The 18,344-nt window shown below is 41.2% G+C and overlaps 1 protein-coding gene across 1 annotated transcript in view; it reads left to right on the plus strand.

Moving 5' to 3' along the window:
* The first annotated feature begins 1,644 nt into the window (after nucleotides 1-1,644).
* whrna (whirlin a) overlaps nucleotides 1,645-18,344 on the plus strand; it is a 565,911-nt gene continuing 549,211 nt past the window's right edge. The window contains exons 1-3 of the mRNA XM_055153851.1: nucleotides 1,645-2,055; nucleotides 4,971-4,988; nucleotides 9,070-9,399. Coding sequence (XP_055009826.1) covers nucleotides 1,645-2,055; nucleotides 4,971-4,988; nucleotides 9,070-9,399 — 759 coding nt within the window. The remainder of the gene's footprint in view (nucleotides 2,056-4,970; nucleotides 4,989-9,069; nucleotides 9,400-18,344) is intronic.

An 18,344-nucleotide genomic window follows, 5' to 3' on the forward strand; every position in this document is an offset into this window, starting at 1 on the left:
CGGTCTGTTTCCCTTTTCTGTTCGCTTTTCTGTCCGGTTTTGACGCAGGAGTGAAGCCGGACCCGGGTGACACCAGAGAAGCGAGTCCCCCCCCCCTTCGGCCGGCAGCCACCTGATCTGCTCTTGGACACGAACATTAACGAGCTCCTCTCCGGGACTACTTCCACCGGAGTTTAGCGCTGTGTACGCGGAGGTTTGTGCGTAAAATTGAGTAAAACACAACCCTTACTCCACTACGATACCACGGAATCAGAAATTACGCATGAGAAGAGTTGGATTAAACGCACGATCGCTTTTGGATTAACTTTTCTAAAAAACAGAGCTCGTGTTGCTGCGCCGTGGACCGCAGCAGCACGTTTTACGCAAGGATTATAACGCACTAGAATGTTTTCCCGCACAAACGTGGTGTTACTGGAAACCTGACACGCTCCCACGAAGGAAATACGCGATCACAACGCACTGACAATCGCTCCGGATCGGTGGAATGTACGCGCAACGTGCTTTGTGACGTGAGGAATATCTTTGGACCAAGTTGGAATTAACGATGGAGTTGAAGATCGTCATTTTGGAAAACATATAAACGCTGCTGGTGGATTTGAATGTTCGCGTTGGACTATGGGAATTGGCACCGAGGCTCCATGCTAGGGTAACTTCGTATTGAGGTTGTATTGTTCGTTACTGCGTCCCCACTTTGCAGTACTGCGTTGTAGTACTGTATTCGAGTAGTACTTTGCATTCAGAAATTCAGATTTTCTTTTTTTAGTCCATTCTACTGTTTAATTGACAACATTGCAACTTAAACATCACCAAAAGGGATAATATTGTTAATAATCGTATTTATATTAGTAAAAAAAGTATCCTAGAGTCTTTAAAGTTGTTGTGATGAAGCTTTAGTTCACTAGTTACACTTGAATCGACTTTTTTATGTTGTAATTTCCTCTTATTTTTAATGAGTATTGTCATTTCTAGCAATAATTACTTATTATGTACATTGATTTAAATAGAAGTAGATGTATGGGTATGTTTTGGTGAAATCTGTGAAGCCAATGTAAATTCTGGTCAGATTGTAATAGGCTAAATTATCAGATATTGATCCTGTGCGTTTTAGAACATGTTTGTAGAAGTCTAAACTACAGGGTGAGTGAGTTTTGTAGCTACAGAACACAAGGTTGACAAAGTTTTGGTGTAAAAAGCTTGTGTTTTCTCATCAGTTGTGACTCTTTGTGAATGTAGGCAGTCTACTGTCAATTTGTCAGTCAGCTGATTCTAAATAGGGCTAAAAATACGATTGAGATATTGTTTTCTTGATAATAATAACTGAAATCTGAACTGCTAAACTAAGACAAGAATCTTGTGCATTTCAGAACATGTTTGTAGTGGTGTAAACTTCAGAGAAAGCCAATTTTACAGCTACAAAACTCAAGATAGGCACGTTTTTTGTTTTTCGTAGGTAAAGTTCAGTTTGTTTATTTCATCCAACCCTAACCGGCGATTTGGAATAAGAAGTAAGCGTCCGATCAGTTGCGAGATGTCCACCCTGCCCGCAGTGCCGTCCGTGGGTACGCTGACCTCCAGGCCACCCCCCTCCTTGCCCGCTGCTGCCCCCGGCCTGCTCTCATGCTCGTAGGGGACCCGAGGGGCACCATGAGCGGCACAGACCTGGAGCGCGTGTCCCTCTGCTCCTCTGCGAACTCAGTGTCCTCCGCTCGCACGCTGTCAGCAAACGTCCGCAAACTCCACAACGCCCTGAACCTCCTGCTGTGCGACCAGGAGAGGGAGCAGTTCATCCACTGCCTCAACGTCTACCACTCCAAGAGGAACGTGTACGACCTGGTGCAGACCCTCAACGTGATCCTCAACGTGCCCAGTAAGAGACAGCTGCTGCCCATGCTCAGGCTGGTCATCCCCAGGTCTGACCAGCTGCTGTTCGAGCAGTACACCTCCGAGGGGCTCTACCTGAAGACGGAGCCGGGGCAAGCGGCCAACGGGACCGCAGAGTTGCCCGTGCCTCCTGCTAGCGCCAGCCCTCCTCCCCCCGGCCACTTCTCTTCAGAGGTAAGTGAGATAAAGCGTCAACATGAACAATCGAGTAAGATGTAACTTTAATAAAGGTCCGTGTTCTAATATAGTTTCCTCATCACAAACCTGGAGTTGTGTTTTGTTTAATTCACACATGTTTAACACACAGACACACCTGCAGATTTAGGTCATGTTCTTCTATCAAACTGAAAACACTCTGTTCCACGTTGTGATGTCATGTGGGAATACAGGAAGTGCTTGTTATGACCCAGCTCGCTAGGGTCAGGGAAGTAACAAAAACCAACATGGAAAAATGGTAGAAATAAAGAAATAATTGAAAAAGGATTGAAAAAGGGTAAAAGGGTAAATTAACAAAATGTGCACAAATATTTACACAAAATAACCTAAACTAAGAATCAAAATAACAGGATTAACAAATAACAAGTTTTGTGTAAAAAAACAGGTCACGCCAAATGAAAACTAAATCATGCGTGTCCCAAAATAAAGTCATAAACCCACAAATAGAATTGTTGCAGGAGTAGCTGTCCTGCTTAAACAGGGGGAGATGGGATCGGCCGGTGTAGACAGGTCCCAACAATCAGGGACCAGAATCCAACAGCCAACCAAGACCAGTCAGGAGAACAGTCCACCAATCAGCTGCAAGGGCTCCCACAGCAGAAATGACCCTGCGTTCGATTATTCTTCCAAAACGGTTTTCCGAGGAAGTTGCCTAGTGACACACGTGACACTCCAATTTCGTGGGACAGCGCAACTCTGACCTCGGTGGCGGAAAAAGTTGACTGAGAAAGGATTCCAAGTTAGAATCCAAGATGGCTGCGCCCACTGTGACGTGTAAATATGAAGTGTTTTTATTGTGTTTGGACTTTGGTGTTTAAATGACAGTTTCAGTCACTTGTATCACTGCAGTACTTTACCACGTCTGTATCACTGCCTATGGGTTTGGTAGTCGGTGTTGTGATGAGGCCAATATTTAACAAATACTTCAGTTAACGGGCTTTAACGTCCCTAAGGTTGTAACGGAAGAGAAATCATAACATAAAATGAAGTGCAAATTTCTAAAATTTAATGAATTAAAGTGGCAGCATTTTCATAAGATGAGGGAATAGTCATAATCATAATCCACATAGTCCCACACGCCAAACAGAATAATACACTTCAAGCTCAGATGTGACGTCAAATCCGAGGTCCAAGTGGGAGTTGGAAGATAATCGAACGCAGGGTTAGTAGGGACAGAAAAAGAAATTAAAACACACACAAAACAGGGTAAAGAACTGAAAGTCTGGGGCTGTAGCAGTGCTCCATAAACCCCTACACCTTCACTAAAATCATTTGGACAGTTTCAGCCCTGGAATTACCACTCTCTATTGAACTAAAGGTAAAAGGGAGCTGTTCACTTGAAAACCACCACTGCATGACATCACAAGTGACCATGCACAGTCAGACACTCACACGACTCCATCTTGGCATGCTCCCGCTGTACGCTTCTCAGAGCCATCCCAAATTGATCATGTGTAGAACTCCCTTCAGAGTGAATTATGCTTTGTGCTCTGCCCAGAGCTCTGTCTCTTTTAGATGAACTGTACACTGTCATCGTAGAAAACAGGCGTCCCAATAGAGAAGAACAAATCTACTGAGTGAATAGTCTGTCATTCTGAATACCAGGTTACACACAGAGCAGAGTACACATCTGATGGTACACTCTTGGGACACTATTTGCTTGGTTCACACTCCTGGTTTCATCGGATAGATCTGGTCTATACAGCTGTCCAAAGTATCAAAAATCAGATACTAATCCATATTGAAACTAGTATGTGATGTTGAGCTGTATCAGAACAAGTATAAGAGCACATAGACTAGGCCTGTAATGATAATAGATTTTGCTGGACGATTAATTGACCAAGAATTTATTGCGATAAACGATACTATTGACATTTTGAGACCAATTTCAGCTATTATAATGACCATGGCATAAAAATGCAAATACACCCTTTCAAAGATCAATAAACCTTACTTTTTAAAGAACATTTAACACAGGAAGTGTAAGACAACAAAAAACAACAGGCCTAAATAAAACAGCCTTGTTACTTGGGCGCTCGACATAAAAAAACATCACAGGTTGAGCGATCAGATCCGCTGACCCACAGGTTGGCTGGTGTGATTCCAGCTCCCACAGATGAATGCTGCTGTTGTATCCTTGGGAAAGGCGCTATAGAAAAATGTGACCATTTAACATAGGACTAGTCTAATGTAGTCTGGCTCAAGCAAGGACTTGTTCACAAAAATGCACTTGAATAAACCATTACTGAACCAAATACAACCGAAGCAATAAATAAAATGGATTATTAAGTCTCTGTAACACAACTGCCCTTAAAAGTGATTTTAGTCATTGACTTTCATTGGAATATACTGACCACTCTCTCTCTCTGTGGCTGCTGCTGTGAGACTCATCATTTTGGTCTTGAAATGTTCCTCTTAACCCACGACACAGTATCCCGTTTCGCTATGAGGGAGCCTCTGTCCTGTTCGGTATTGTGTTGGTGTCTTGTGGGATTTCAGTGGATTTCGGGCTCTTGTGGGGGCGGGGCTAGTTGTGTCGATCTGGTTTGGGTTTATGTTTTGGGTGTATGTCAGCTGTTGGGCTTTGAGACATTTCTTCTCGTTGTTTGTGCTCGCTGCATTTGACCCACGTGGCTGTTGAGACTTGTCCCGCTCACCAGTGTTGATTCGGCGCCGTGACTTGTTTTGGCACATGCGGTGCTTTCTGCACTCAGACTGCGCACGCATCCGCTGTGTCGATAAACACAGCACGAGTTGGTTCAAGCGTCATTACGCTTGTTAAACGAGAGGAGTCAGAGAGCGATAGAAGCTTCTAACATCCAGTCTCTTTGAGAGCAAGAGAGAGCGAGGACAAACAACAAGCATGCAAATAGAATTTATTGCGGCCGGAAGTTATCAAGCTTGTTAAAAGTTACCGTACGATTAATTGATTTATTGATTATCGTTACATAGACTGGTATACACCCACTGTGGAACCTACTGCACCACTGAGGGTTACACACATATAAGGCTGCGTTCAGACTGCAGCCTGAAGTGACCCAGATCCGATTTTTTGGCCTCTATGTGACCTGTATCTGATCTTTTAATGACAGTCTGAACGACAACGCTCCGATTTTTTCAAATGTGACCCAGGACACTTGGATATGTGCTCCTGAAACTGATACATATCTGATCTTTTGACATGTGACTTCAGTCTGAACGGTCAAAGTGCATTCATCCACCTACACGTTATCAACAAGCCACAAACGTCATTATTCTGCACTGAAGTAGACGAAAATTGTTAATGAACTTCGTGTCACTGAAGTGAAGCACATCTCCACTCACCACTCTTGGCTACGTCTCCACATCCACACGTTCCTTTCAACAGACGTCGCTGCCACTGCCCCACAAAACACCAAGGCCAAAAACCTCGTCCTTCTCCTTCTCAATCTCCTCCTTAAAACAAGTAAGTTGTTCATGTTCTGGCTCCGGTTCGAGAGGAACTTTAAAATCTCCAGGTGCTCAATGCTGCGTCCATGTTTGGACAACTTCCGTAAACACAGAGACGCTCGCTGCGGTTGACGTCGTCGTGTCTCCAGTGCACATGTGGAACACTTTCGGGCCATTTAACGTTCAAACAGGGGATCACATACAAGTCGTATTTAATTGGAAATGTGAAAGACCTCGCAAAAACATCGGATTTCACAAAAATTTTTTTAATTGAGCGTTAACCCCTGTAGTCTGAACATAGCCTAAGACACATGGGAACAGAAAAGAAAGTACTGTCATTTAATGCCGAAAATCACACTCTGTTGTCTAAAGTGTGTTTTTTATATATATTTTTTATTATTGTGGTAACAGAATCAGTTTTGAGTATCAAGTCTATTCCTTTAGTATCAAAATTGAGTTTGAAATATGAGCGTGGTGACAGCAGTGGTCAGGTCACAGTGCTAGCCCCATCATTCAGAACACTTAGCTCTGATGGTCTATGGTTTGGTGCCTCACACTTTTGGAGCTCGTCCCAGCTGCTTTCTGCAAATGCCACCAATTTTGCAACAGAACCTTTTCACATTTGTCAATTTCCACCGAAACACTAATTTAACATAAAAGTCAACAAGAGACGATGTGGGGACAGTAGTTGGTGCAAACATCTAACCTTATTAAGGTTTTTAGTCCACAAATAACGACTTTAGTAGCAGTTTTTTTATATTTGTGGCCACTTTTAAATGGCGTTGTGCTCTTTTTCATCTTAAAGGCCTCATATTATGTTATTTTGCTGATCTATGTTAGAAGCAGACATGGAGTTGTGCTTTGTTTCATCCACACATGTTTAACACACAAACCTTGCATATTGAAGCTGAGAGAAAACACTCTGTTCAACCTTGTGATGTCATGTCAATACAGGAAGTGCTCTACCTTGTTTTTAAACTGCATACATGTGTGGATTAAACAAAACACAACTCCAGGGAAGTTTTTGAGGCGGTAACAACATTATAACAGGACTTAAAGCTCGGCCTGTAGCGATAATCAATAAATCAGTTAATCGCGCAATAACTTTTAACGAGCTCAATAACTTTTATGGCCAAGATAATTTCTATTTGCATGCTTGTTTGTTTTCCTCTCTCTCTCTTTATCAAAGACACTAAATGTCAAAGGCTTCTCTTGCTCTCTACCGACTCCTCTTGTTTCCTTGACGTACTGACACTTGAACCAATGTGTCAGCATAGACTGTTCAGACCATGAATCTATGGTATAGATGGATTATTTGTTTATCAGCACAGCAGATGCACGCAGCCCAAGTGCAGAAAATGCCACTGTCTGTGCGGTGAACATGAAGCCGTGACACTGGCGCCATCATCAGAATCAATACAGTTCATCGCCGTGTGACAAAAACAAGTCACGATGCCAAATCAACAGTAGTGAGTGGGACATGTCTCTCTTTATATTAGTTGAAATTGGTCTCAAAATGTCAATATTATCATTTATCACAATGGTCAATTAATCTTCCAGGAAAATCTGTTATTGTTACAGGCCTAATTAAAGCTCACGAGTCAATTTTGTGCAATATAGGACCCCATAAAAGTAAAATACCTCCTCTGTAATTATAGGTGCATTGTGTAACTCCTTGGTTGGGGGTCCGTCACCTGCTTGTTTCTATGGAGATGTCTTTGCTCTGCCTGGAATGTTCCACAGTATGACATTAAACAGCTCTACTTTACATTTATTCAATTACAAGTACTTTTATAGGTCAAAATACGCAGAAAACCAGGCATTCTGACTGTGAGCGGGGTCATCTCTGCACAGATCTGACCTGTAACTTGGTCTGGTTTGGTCTCCATGAAGATAGAAAGGTTTAATGCCATACTGTGAAACATTCCAGACAAATCAATAATGTTTCGACGGACCCTGCACCTTTAAATTAAAGTAGTCAAATCAGAATTCACCTTTCGCGGTCTCGCTGTTTCGGGGATTTTTCCATCCGTCCATCCATTTTCGTCTGCTTATCCGGGGCCGGGTCGCGGGGGCAGCAGTCTAAGCAGGGACTCCCAGATTTCCTTCACCCCAGACACGTCCTCCAGCTCCTCCGGGGGAACCCCGAGGTGTTCCCAGGCCAGCCGAGAGACATAGTCCCTCCAGCGTGTCCTGGGTCTTCCCCGGGGCCTCCTCCCGGTGGGACATGCCCGGAACACCTCCCGAGGGAGGCGCCCAGGAGGCATCCGGAACAGATGCCCGAGCCACCTCAACTGGCTCCTCTCGACATGGAGGAGCAGCGGCTCTACTCCGAGCTCCTCCCGTGTGACTGAGCTCCTCACCCTATCTCTAAGGGAGCGCCCAGACACCCTGCGGAGGAAACTCATTTCGAGCGCTTGTATCCGCGATCTCGTCCTTTCGGTCACTACCCAGAGCTCATGACCATAGGTGAGGGTAGGAACGAAGACTGACCGGTAAATCGAGAGCTTTGCCTTTCGGCTCAGCTCCCGCTTCACCACAACGGTCCGATACAGCGACCGCATCACTGCTGAAGCAGAGGATTTTTTTTGTGTGCAATTTTGCATGCTTTTTTTTTTTTTTTACAGTGTATGAATGTGTATTGTGTTCCTCTCCCTGCATCCTGATTGGCTAAGGGACTGTAGACCATTGTCAATCAGTCTCCTCTGTGCCGTGTCTCCTGTACAGTACAGAATGCATTCAGCTTGCCAAATTTACATAAATGTTCACTCTCTAGCAGTGTGATTCTGAAGTGCTATGCGATCGGGTAATTGCCGCTCTTGACTCCGTGAGGTACGGAGCTCTCCATTGGTCCTTTCTCCTGTAGTCACCTCCCAACTTGTCCCAACAGTGAGCCCTGGTTCAGTTCTGGTTTAGTTCTGATTTAGTCCTTATTTACTCCTGTTTTAGTCCTAGTTCAGTCCTGGTTTAGTCCTCCTCTTCAGTCCTGGAATCAGTCCTAGGTTAGTCCTGGTTTAGTCCTGGGTTAGTCCTGGTTTAATGTTGGTTCAGCCTGTGGTGTATGCAGCGCAAAAGTTGATATAATCTGGGGTTAACGGACGGGTGCAGTCCTGCGCGGGTGGGGGTCTCCATAAATGGAGCCGTGCAGGACTCTGCGCTGTAGGCTCCATTACAGAAAACTTCAGTTGGTTACAAAAAGAAGGAGGAAAATAACATAAGGTCGACAGCAGCAATAAGTTTTAAGAAGGATGCAAAAAGGGTTGTAACTGCCCTGTCTGAGAAAAGTGCATAAAGTGTGTGGTGAGGAGTTTTACAGCCTAACAACTGGTGTGTGTGTGTGTATATATATATATATATATATATATATATATATATATATATATATATATATATATAAAATTGTAAAAATATAAAGTTGACTACTTCGTGGATTTCACCTATTGCAGGTTATTTTTAGAATGTAACCCAGCGATAAACGACAGACCACTGTACTAACTTTCACATGATTAGATTTCATTGTACATATATTTTGTCTTTTTTTAGTTCCCGGTGGCATTGCGCGGCTCTCCGGACAGCTTCAGCACGAGCAGCGATGGGGGCCCCGCTCCTCTGGCTCCCCTGGTCCCTCTCCTGGGGAGAAACTTCATCCACGAGCCCCCCGGAGAACCACGCCAGATCTGCATGAAGCGCCACAAGAGCCAGGAGGGGCTGGGCTTCAGTATCAGGGGGGGCTCCGAGCACGGAGTGGGCATCTACGTGTCCCTGGTGGAGCCCGGGAGCCTGGCACAGAAACAGGGACTACGTGTGGGAGACCAGATCCTCAAGGTCAATGACAAAACCTTTGATAACTTCACACACGCAGAGGCTGTGAAGGTAAGAGGACATCTACAGTTTTATAAGCGATTCTGCTGGTTTGTGCTCGCTGGGTGGTTTTAAAATGTGCAAAAGTGATATTATACACGCTAAAGAAAGATAAAGTAGAGCTGGAACATGGTTTTTAAAGAGGGGGTATTGTGCAAAATCAATTTCTTGGTGAATTCGTCCATTTATAATGTTGTTTCCTCACCAAAAACTTGCCGGAAGTGGTTTTAGATGTCATCCATGCATGTTTAAGTAATGTAGCGATCTCTCCCGGGCCCTATTTGTACCTTCCATATGTTTAGCTGTAAAGGTCGCCACAGACTACAGGAGAATTTGCCTGATTTTGGCTGCAATTTTCTTCTTTTTGTGTCTTCATGTGTGATTTTAAAGCCGCTGCACTCCTCAGGTGTGTGGTGTCAGTGTGACTCTGTGCTGCACACAGCAAACAGATCGAGGTGAAGCTGCAGATTAGTGACAGTGACTCTACTTCCTGTGGACTTTATCACCAATCTTGTATGCTTTAAAAATTCTGTATCTGAAGTTTTGCACTACATTTCACAAATAATAATAACACAGTTTTGGCTCTGATCTTTTGAACATTAAGAGTCTCAAAGTGAGTGGTTTTACTGTAGACAGAAAACAGCTGATGCGATCGCGCTCACGACTTTATATCCTGCAGTCTTGGCGATCAGAGATTTTAAGTCTCAAAAGATTCTCCTTGTATCTGTGGTGTGCGCTTTTTGTTGCACATTTAATAATCATTTCAAACTGAAAAATCCTGTAGTGTGTGGTCCAATGCTCCGCCCACAAGCAGTCCATAAATATACAAAAGCAAATATAATGCAACTTGACGAACCTGATGCAATGTGCGCCGGTTTCATTAGCTGGACGCACGCTGACTGTTTAGTGATTGCGCTCTGAAGGGGGAGTGACTTAGCATGGAGAGCAAAGGGAGATCTTCAAAAATGAAACTTATGAAACATGTTAATACGTTGTTTTGGGTGAATAGAGCATTTTCAAAACAATAAAAGGTAGCAAGGTGATATAAATCTGGTATGTGTTGCATTTCAAACTCAATAGAAGTAGAATACCCCCTCTTTAATGAAATACGCCAGGTTTCATAAAAGATTTTAAACTTGAAGCTGTCGTTGTGTCTTGGAATCCTTGGTCTGCTATTTTTTTTCCATCTTTGGTGATATCTATTTGAAGTACAGATGTGGATTAAATGGGCTTTGAGAAATTGCAGAGTTCAGTTTGGAAGTGGTGCAAAAATGAAAGTCTCAAAAGTTTTCTGACTGGTATTGTGGTTTTAAAGTGTACAAATGTGGTGAGCTGGATTGAATGGCTTTGGAAAGAGGTGGAAAATACCTCAGAAATAGTCTGTACGGTGTCAGTTTTCTCTTCTAACAATTCCCATATATCACAGTATATTATCATCATATTTTTTATTCAGTATTTAACACGCCAAACACCATAGTTACGATATTAAATACTGTTGAATACATGACACATGGAACAGTTTATTTTGAGGCTCAGAATGTTACAGTGTACCTTTTAGTTTGCAAAAGTGTTTTAATGAATTTCTTTCTTGTATTTGAACTGTTTATTTCTTTTGTTTAGTTAAGGATCCTCATTAGTCTCTGCATTTACACAGACTAGTCTTCCTGGGGTCCACTCCAATCATAAAATCACACAAAAACACATTGATCGTACATTAACAGTAAATCACATAATAGTTTAATACATAAAAACAGTTAAAAACAGTTTGATTAGCATTGATTTCTTAAGATGTTTTTTAAAAGTAAGATGATTGTGGATCAGCATCATTTCTTGAGGCGTCTTATTCCAGTGAGAAATGGCTTTGTATATACAAGTTTTTTCAGTGCATTAGTTCTTGGTGTAGGCCAATGGTTGGCAACCAGCGGCTCTGTTCTCTTGTGTCCTTCTGTTATGGCTCCCTGTGACTTTGGAAAATAAATTATGAATATATAATTACAATGTATTTTTATTTAAGTTTGTTCATTTTTAAATGTAATTCTATATTTGTAGATAATGGTAATCGTGTAACATTCAAATAAAATGTTTTTGATATTTTTTTGTCGCTCAAAATTTGCATCAAAACCAACCCGGATTTACCAGGTCCTACACCAGCGGCATGATTTATTGAGCTTTTCGACCCATGATAGGTAAATGATGGATAAATCCAAGAAAAGAAAAGTTTCTGAAGAAAACAGAAAGTATAATGCTACATGGGCAAATGCATTTTCAATCACGGCCGATGAGACTGAGACACGTGATAAAATGATGACAGAACACAGAAGCAGACGGTGTTTTTGGTTCACTGCGGGTGGATAATTTAAGTTTGGATTTTTATTTCCTATGAGGACTCAAATAGAATAGAATAATTATGTGTTTCATGCAGCGTTGTGCACATTTTCTTATGTTTTACAGAAATGAAACTTAAAACCACATGGCCCATTTGCATAAACTATAAGAGCTCTTTGTGTCGCTGATGCAGTTCAGCTTCTGTCGGACTAAAGGACACGACTCAGTGGAATATGTGTGTTCTTTCTATGACAGAGGATGTGCTTCTGATGGTGAGTGTGTTCTGTGTGTGTCGTGTTGGAGATGGTTCATGTTAAACTTTACAGAGATTCTAAGTCTGCAGGTTGTACATATAGACCGTGTATATGAATGGACATATATTCTCTGTAGCATTTCATTGAGTTCATAAATGCAACACTCTACAGTCTTCTATACAGAGCATACAGGTAAAAAATTATCTGCAGTGTTCTCCTCATTTTAGAGTCAAAGGGGTTTTGTGTCTCCGGGTGTTTTCTTTTTCTGTGCGAGACGCTCCAAGTGGATCTTTGAGTATTTAAGGTTGCTGATCCCTGGTTTAGGCAAAGTAAAGGAGCACAGGAAGCGTGTCGTGTCTGTTCTAGGTGTGGCTGTAGCTGTGAGATTCTGAGGTCTGTGTGTCATCCAGACTTTGTGCAAGGACAAAACCAAACTCCATGTCAGTCTCTCTTTGAATTTCATCCATGACAGTCTCTTATGCCCGACATTAGACACTGTACAGTGACACTGTACAGTGTCACTGTACAGTGTCACTCACGATGTGAGTGTCACTGTACAGTGACACTCACATCGTGGATGTGAGTGTCACTGTACAGTGCTGAATGACAAACAATCAGGCCTTGTTTGCTCATTGAATTTGACGTGGTCTGATATTTTTAACTCTTTGCGCAGTTTTGTATTGATTTATTGACAAGCTCATTCTGTGCTGACATTTGCTATTGACACAGAACAACCCAACCCAATAACCCAGATTTTAAAGGTCCACTATGTAACTTTTCTGGTAGGATTTCTCCTGGATGATGTTATTGCTTTGTGTGGAATGATCCAATTTAATTCATTAAACACAACTATTCAATTCCAAGTATGTTTATTGCAGAATAAATAAATATAATATTATATAATATCACGGTAAATGGTTTTTATTTAGCGCTTTTCCATCTTTAAGTCACTCAAAGCTCTTTACAACAAGGAACCACTCACCCATTCATACACCAGTGTACACAGACACTGAGGGTGAGGTGGGTTAAGTGTCTTGCCCAGGGACACAACGACAGCATTCATCTGTGGAAGCTGGAATCACACCGCCAACCTGTGTGTCAGTGGATCTGACCGCTCAACCCATGAAGTTTATATCGAGGACAGGATTCGAACTAGGGGTGGGCGATATATCGATATTTTAAATATATCGAGATAGTTTTTAAACTCGATATGAATTCTGACATATCGTATATATCGATATAATGCTTATATTAAATTTAGAATTTGCCGCTTCACTTGTTTACCTTCTCTCTCGTCGCCTCCGCGCAAAACTGTATTAAACACATTATAATGTCAAAATGGCTCATGTGGCTCTATAGTTGTTATGCTTTATTTGTTGTAAAGTGTATTTATGCAGAAGATTTTAATGAATAATCTGCTGCAGTGTCACTTGTACAATAGTGTTTGGAAATGTTGGGTTTGATCTGCAGTGGATTGTGGGATTAAACCTCAGAGCTCCTGACGCTGGTGAGGAACATGGATCTGTTAAAATGAGGAACATCCTGAGCTTCCTCTGCTAAAAGAGCTCATGGTTCTGTTTCTGGTTCTGGTTCTGGATAACAGAGTTAATACAAAGATGAGCTTGAGTTGAGTTGTTTTATTTATGAATGAAAAGAAGGAAATATGTATTATTTCTTTTATTTTACAGTTACATTATTATTTATGTAATTAGGGTTTTTTGTAATCTTAAATGTTCCTATATGAACTGCCAACCTCTTACACTTCAGTAAAAAAAAAAGACCTTGTGGAATTTGGCATAGTTTTTTTGCAGTTTTCAGTTTTAGGGGGTTATTTTTTCTTGAACATATATCGAGATATATATCGTATATCGAGATATAGCAAAATATATTTAATAGATATATTTTTTGTGATCCATATCGCCCAGCCCTAATTCGAACCACCAACCTTCAGATCAGTGGACAAATGCTACTGTCAGTTATATTATTTATCACTGTCATAATAAATAATATACATTTTAAATAAATACAATAAAATCTAATAAAATGAATGAAAACATGCATTGTTACGGTAATAGAGCTTGCCTTTCCACACATCTGACCTGTAATCTGGTCTGGTGACTGGATGGAATAATTCAAAAAAGTGTCTCCACACGTCTCCAACACTCACTAGAAAATAAGTTCTTATGTCCAAAATTCTACACTGTCCCTTTAAGCTCATGTGGAATTACAAAACAAACATATTTTACAATTTGATCTCATGCGTGGACTAAAGCTGCATTGCTTTTATTTTAGAGGTGTTTTTTGTTCAGCAGCCTCACTTTTTCATTGCTTAGGCTTAGTTACTTTTATATGATGACGGTCTGAACAGAAGATGCAAAAGTGACGTCGCGTCTTCACTTTTTGTTCCGTGTTTAGATGAGAAATCTATGCAGATTATACACGCGTATACAGTGACGCAAAAGTGTGTGGAACTCAACTGAGTAGGCATGCCATGTGATGTAAATGCGTAGGCGACGTGAGCAGATCTGACCAGAGTTTTGTGTCTTGGGGAGTATAAACGGGAACGCTACGGCGGAGTGTATTCAACTTTTCCACTCTGGAAGGTGGTTTCAGATTTTTGCATTTTTAAGCCCCAAAAATGCCGTCACCGTCTAAACGAAAAGCACTTTCGATAAAATATTTTGTCGTTTTTACCTGCAAGCGTTCTCGTATAAACAGGTTAGTCATAACATAAACTCTTACCAGTCTGACCAACTTGTCAAAACAATGATATTTATTGTTATTTGTTTTTGTTTTTTTTCAGACCAAGAGTTTTGTTTCATACCTCTCGTCCCGGCAAGGCAGGTTGAATCAGAGATGGTTACGGAAACATGCCCTTTTTGATTCCAGTTCTTCTAATTTCTGGAACTCCTTGACATGTTGTTGTCCATGACTTGAGTGTAATAGTCCAATGAGATTCGGAAGACCAAATGAACCTCTTTGGACAATTACGCTCAAGTCATGGACAACAATGTGTCAAGGAGTTCCGTTTCCATAACCATCTCTGATTCAACCTGTGTTGCCGGGACGAGAGGTATGAAACAAAACTCTTGGTCTGAAAAAAGAACCTAATAACATAAAATATCGGAAAAGCAAATGAATCTCATTGGACTAACGATATGTACAGATTTTTTTATCAACAAATACAATTCATATTATGCATAATTGAGTTTTTTGGCCTGGCCCGCCACAATATTTTCTGTTTTTCATGGAATAAAGAATCGCCCACTCCTGTTCTATGCCATGAGCCACTGACAAACCATCCACCAAGAAAAGTTACACAGTGTATCTTTAACATCATCTTGTTTATTGACTGATTATCGACAGTGTTATAAGCTCTTTCTGCGCTGACCTTTGTATTGACCGCTGACCTATTGAGCTCACGGCCTAAACCTGCTCCTTCCCCCATGTTTCATTGGTGATCGCGGGTTGTTGCTGGCGTCTTGGGGTCTGTCCCTCACCCTGCAGACACGTAGATGACGTGTGCTTGTACGCTGTGTCCTGTGCCCCTCCGTGTGTGTGTAACATCGGCAGTATCGGCGTGTCCATTGACACAGCAGCAGCAGCAGCAGCAGAGGGCCGTTTGTATTGAGCTGGAGCCGGAGCTGTCCGTGGTGCTGATGCTGTTTCTGTCTCTGTTCTCCCGCTGGACTGCACTGACGTTTACTGTTGCTCCGCTCTATATACTCTCACCTCTCTCTCATCTCTCTCTCGTTTCTCTGTCTCTTTTGTCAATCTCTCATCTCTTTCTCATCTCTCATTTATCTCTGGGCCCGGTCAAGCAGAAGTAAACAGCAAGGCCAAAATTTCAAGTGAATGCATCTGATATAAAAATGTATTCAACAGATACATATGTACTCTGGTTTATGAAACTGTTGACCTTTTTTTCTGTACCAATTTTGGTTCTAAAGTTCCATACGTTTTAAACAGACCATGTATGAAACATGGAACAAAAATTATTTCCCAAATTTCAAAGACCTGCAAATCATGTCAATAAATGGATGTATTTCATCACATCTTGTGTTATTCCATCTTTGAACTGTTGATGAAGGTACATGATTTAAAAAAAAAAAAAAGTATTTAAAATGATAAAAATTTGCTGGAAGGACTGATATAGTTTATAGAAATAGTTTCCTTTCATTTTGAAGTAATATTAAAGTATTCGGAAGAAAAAAGTTGACAAATGATGTAAAATCCTGCACCTTCTACTTGTTTGTACAATTTTCCCTCCGTTACTTTTCCCTCCGTTACCATGACCTTTCTTAATAAAAAAAATTTCATGAGTCAAAAAGTAAGAGGTTTTTCAACCTAATCTTGTACCATATGGTAGAAAACTATATGAAGCAAATATTCAAACCAGTTTGTTAAGGATATGGAAGTGAGAACCAAGAGTTATCACTGTTTGGATTTATTGCCCAAAAAGTGCTGCATATTTCATTCCCTCAGTTACCGACATGAGTTTTTAAATTTTTTGTCAACAACTTGAAAGAATATCACAGGTTTAACTTGACCCTGTTGGAGTGTAACTCTTTCCTACATTCTGATACTTTACTTATTTCAATAGTCCCTCTAGTTTCTCAATAAGAACTATTTCAATGTCAAAAATCTGCCCGTTTCCCTCCGTTACCACTTGACCGGACCCCTGTTCATCTTCTCTCTTTCTTGTCTCTCTCTTGTCTCTCTGCCCCTCTTGTTTCTCTCTCATTTCTCTCTCATTTCTCTCTTGCACCTCTCTCATCTCTCTCTCGTCTCTCCCTCTCGTCTTTCTGTCTCTCTCGTCTCTCCCTCTCGTCTTTCTGTCTCTCTCATCTCTCCCTCATATCTGTCTCTCTCATCTCTCTCTCATCTGTCTCTTGTCTCACTTTTTTATCTCTTCATCGTCCCTATTTCTTGTCTCTCTCTCATCCCTCTACCTCTCTTGTCTCTCTCATCTTTCTCTCGTCTCTTTCTCTCGTCTCTCTCTTTCATTCCTCTACCTCTCATATATCTCTCTCGTCTGTCCTTCACATCTCTCTCTCGTCTTTCTTATCTCTCTCTCATCTCTCATGTGTCTTGTTTCTCTCTCTTTTATCTCTCTCTTTTCTCTCTATCTTCCCCTTCCTCTCCAGTCTCACAATATTCTCAAGACATTACCAGTGCTCTGCTTTGTTTTGTGAATGAGGAGAGTCACTTATTTTTAACATCAGACTTGACACTTTATATATACTCTTTATATTTAATAAGTATATATAAGTATATGATGCATTTGCCATTTTTTTTCAAAGAATGTTGTTGGTTGTGTCTCTGCTCTCCCTTTGGGCCGCCCTGAGGAGTTCACTGTTGTATTTAGTTTATAGTGAGAAGTATATCATGAGAACTTATATATATATATATATATATATATATATGTGTATATATATATGTATATATATATGTGTGTGTGTGTGTGTGTGTGTATATATATATATATATATATATATATATATATATATATATATATATGATTTGTGATAATTTACTTACCCTCCAGAAAAATCAGTTTTTTCCCCCATGTATTTGTCGTGTCCCAGAACATAAATATTGTATCAAAATGAGTGCACTGTCTGCTTCTAAATGTAAAGTGTTTTCTTGTCAGATATTGTTCACTTTACCGTGACAGCACAACTCTGTTCTTGTTTCTGAGACTTGTTAAAAGTAGAGGAATGCAAATGAAAAGAAAATGAAGAATTTCACAGTTGTTTAGCCGTGTTGTCTGTAATCCTGAATACTAGTTAAAGTGTGATGTTTTATTCTCACAATAATCATCACAATAACATTTCACCTCCCTCTTATGAACACACTCATATCAATATGTTGTGATTTTTATGTATTATTCTAGTAATTATGTAATAGAGTTGAAGGAGGAAAAGTGGAATTATTATGAGACGTGGTGACACAATAAAAGATTATTTGAGTAGACTTTTTTAGCGCAATCATGATCTCCTGGTTCAGAATCCCTAAAGAACCATTAAACACCCTCCCAAACCTTTACTCTGCCTCTAAGCAAAATCTGAAAAAGCCTCCAGAGTGAGCGGTGTTTGGTGGGTTTTGGGGAGTGGGTGTGGGGCGGGATCTGGAGCGATGATTGACAGTCTACTGTCAGCCACAATAATCCAACACAGCGTGGACCAGTGTGCTCCGGACTTTGAAACAGAGCGGACATTTGTGCTCGGATCACGCCGTTTCCCTTTTCTCCAGACATGGCGGGACATGTCGGTGCCCGGTGGTGCCAGGTCAGGGCGGGACTGAGAGGAGCTCCTCACGTCCCGCCCGTAGACGCCAGGTCTGTGCTCGTCACGTAATAACCTGCATCTGACTCAT

This window comes from Boleophthalmus pectinirostris, unplaced genomic scaffold, assembly GCF_026225935.1.
Source record: "Boleophthalmus pectinirostris isolate CB_2022bp ecotype Guang Dong unplaced genomic scaffold, ASM2622593v1 HiC_scaffold_18, whole genome shotgun sequence".
In the NCBI taxonomy this organism is placed as follows: Eukaryota; Metazoa; Chordata; class Actinopteri; order Gobiiformes; family Gobiidae; genus Boleophthalmus; species Boleophthalmus pectinirostris.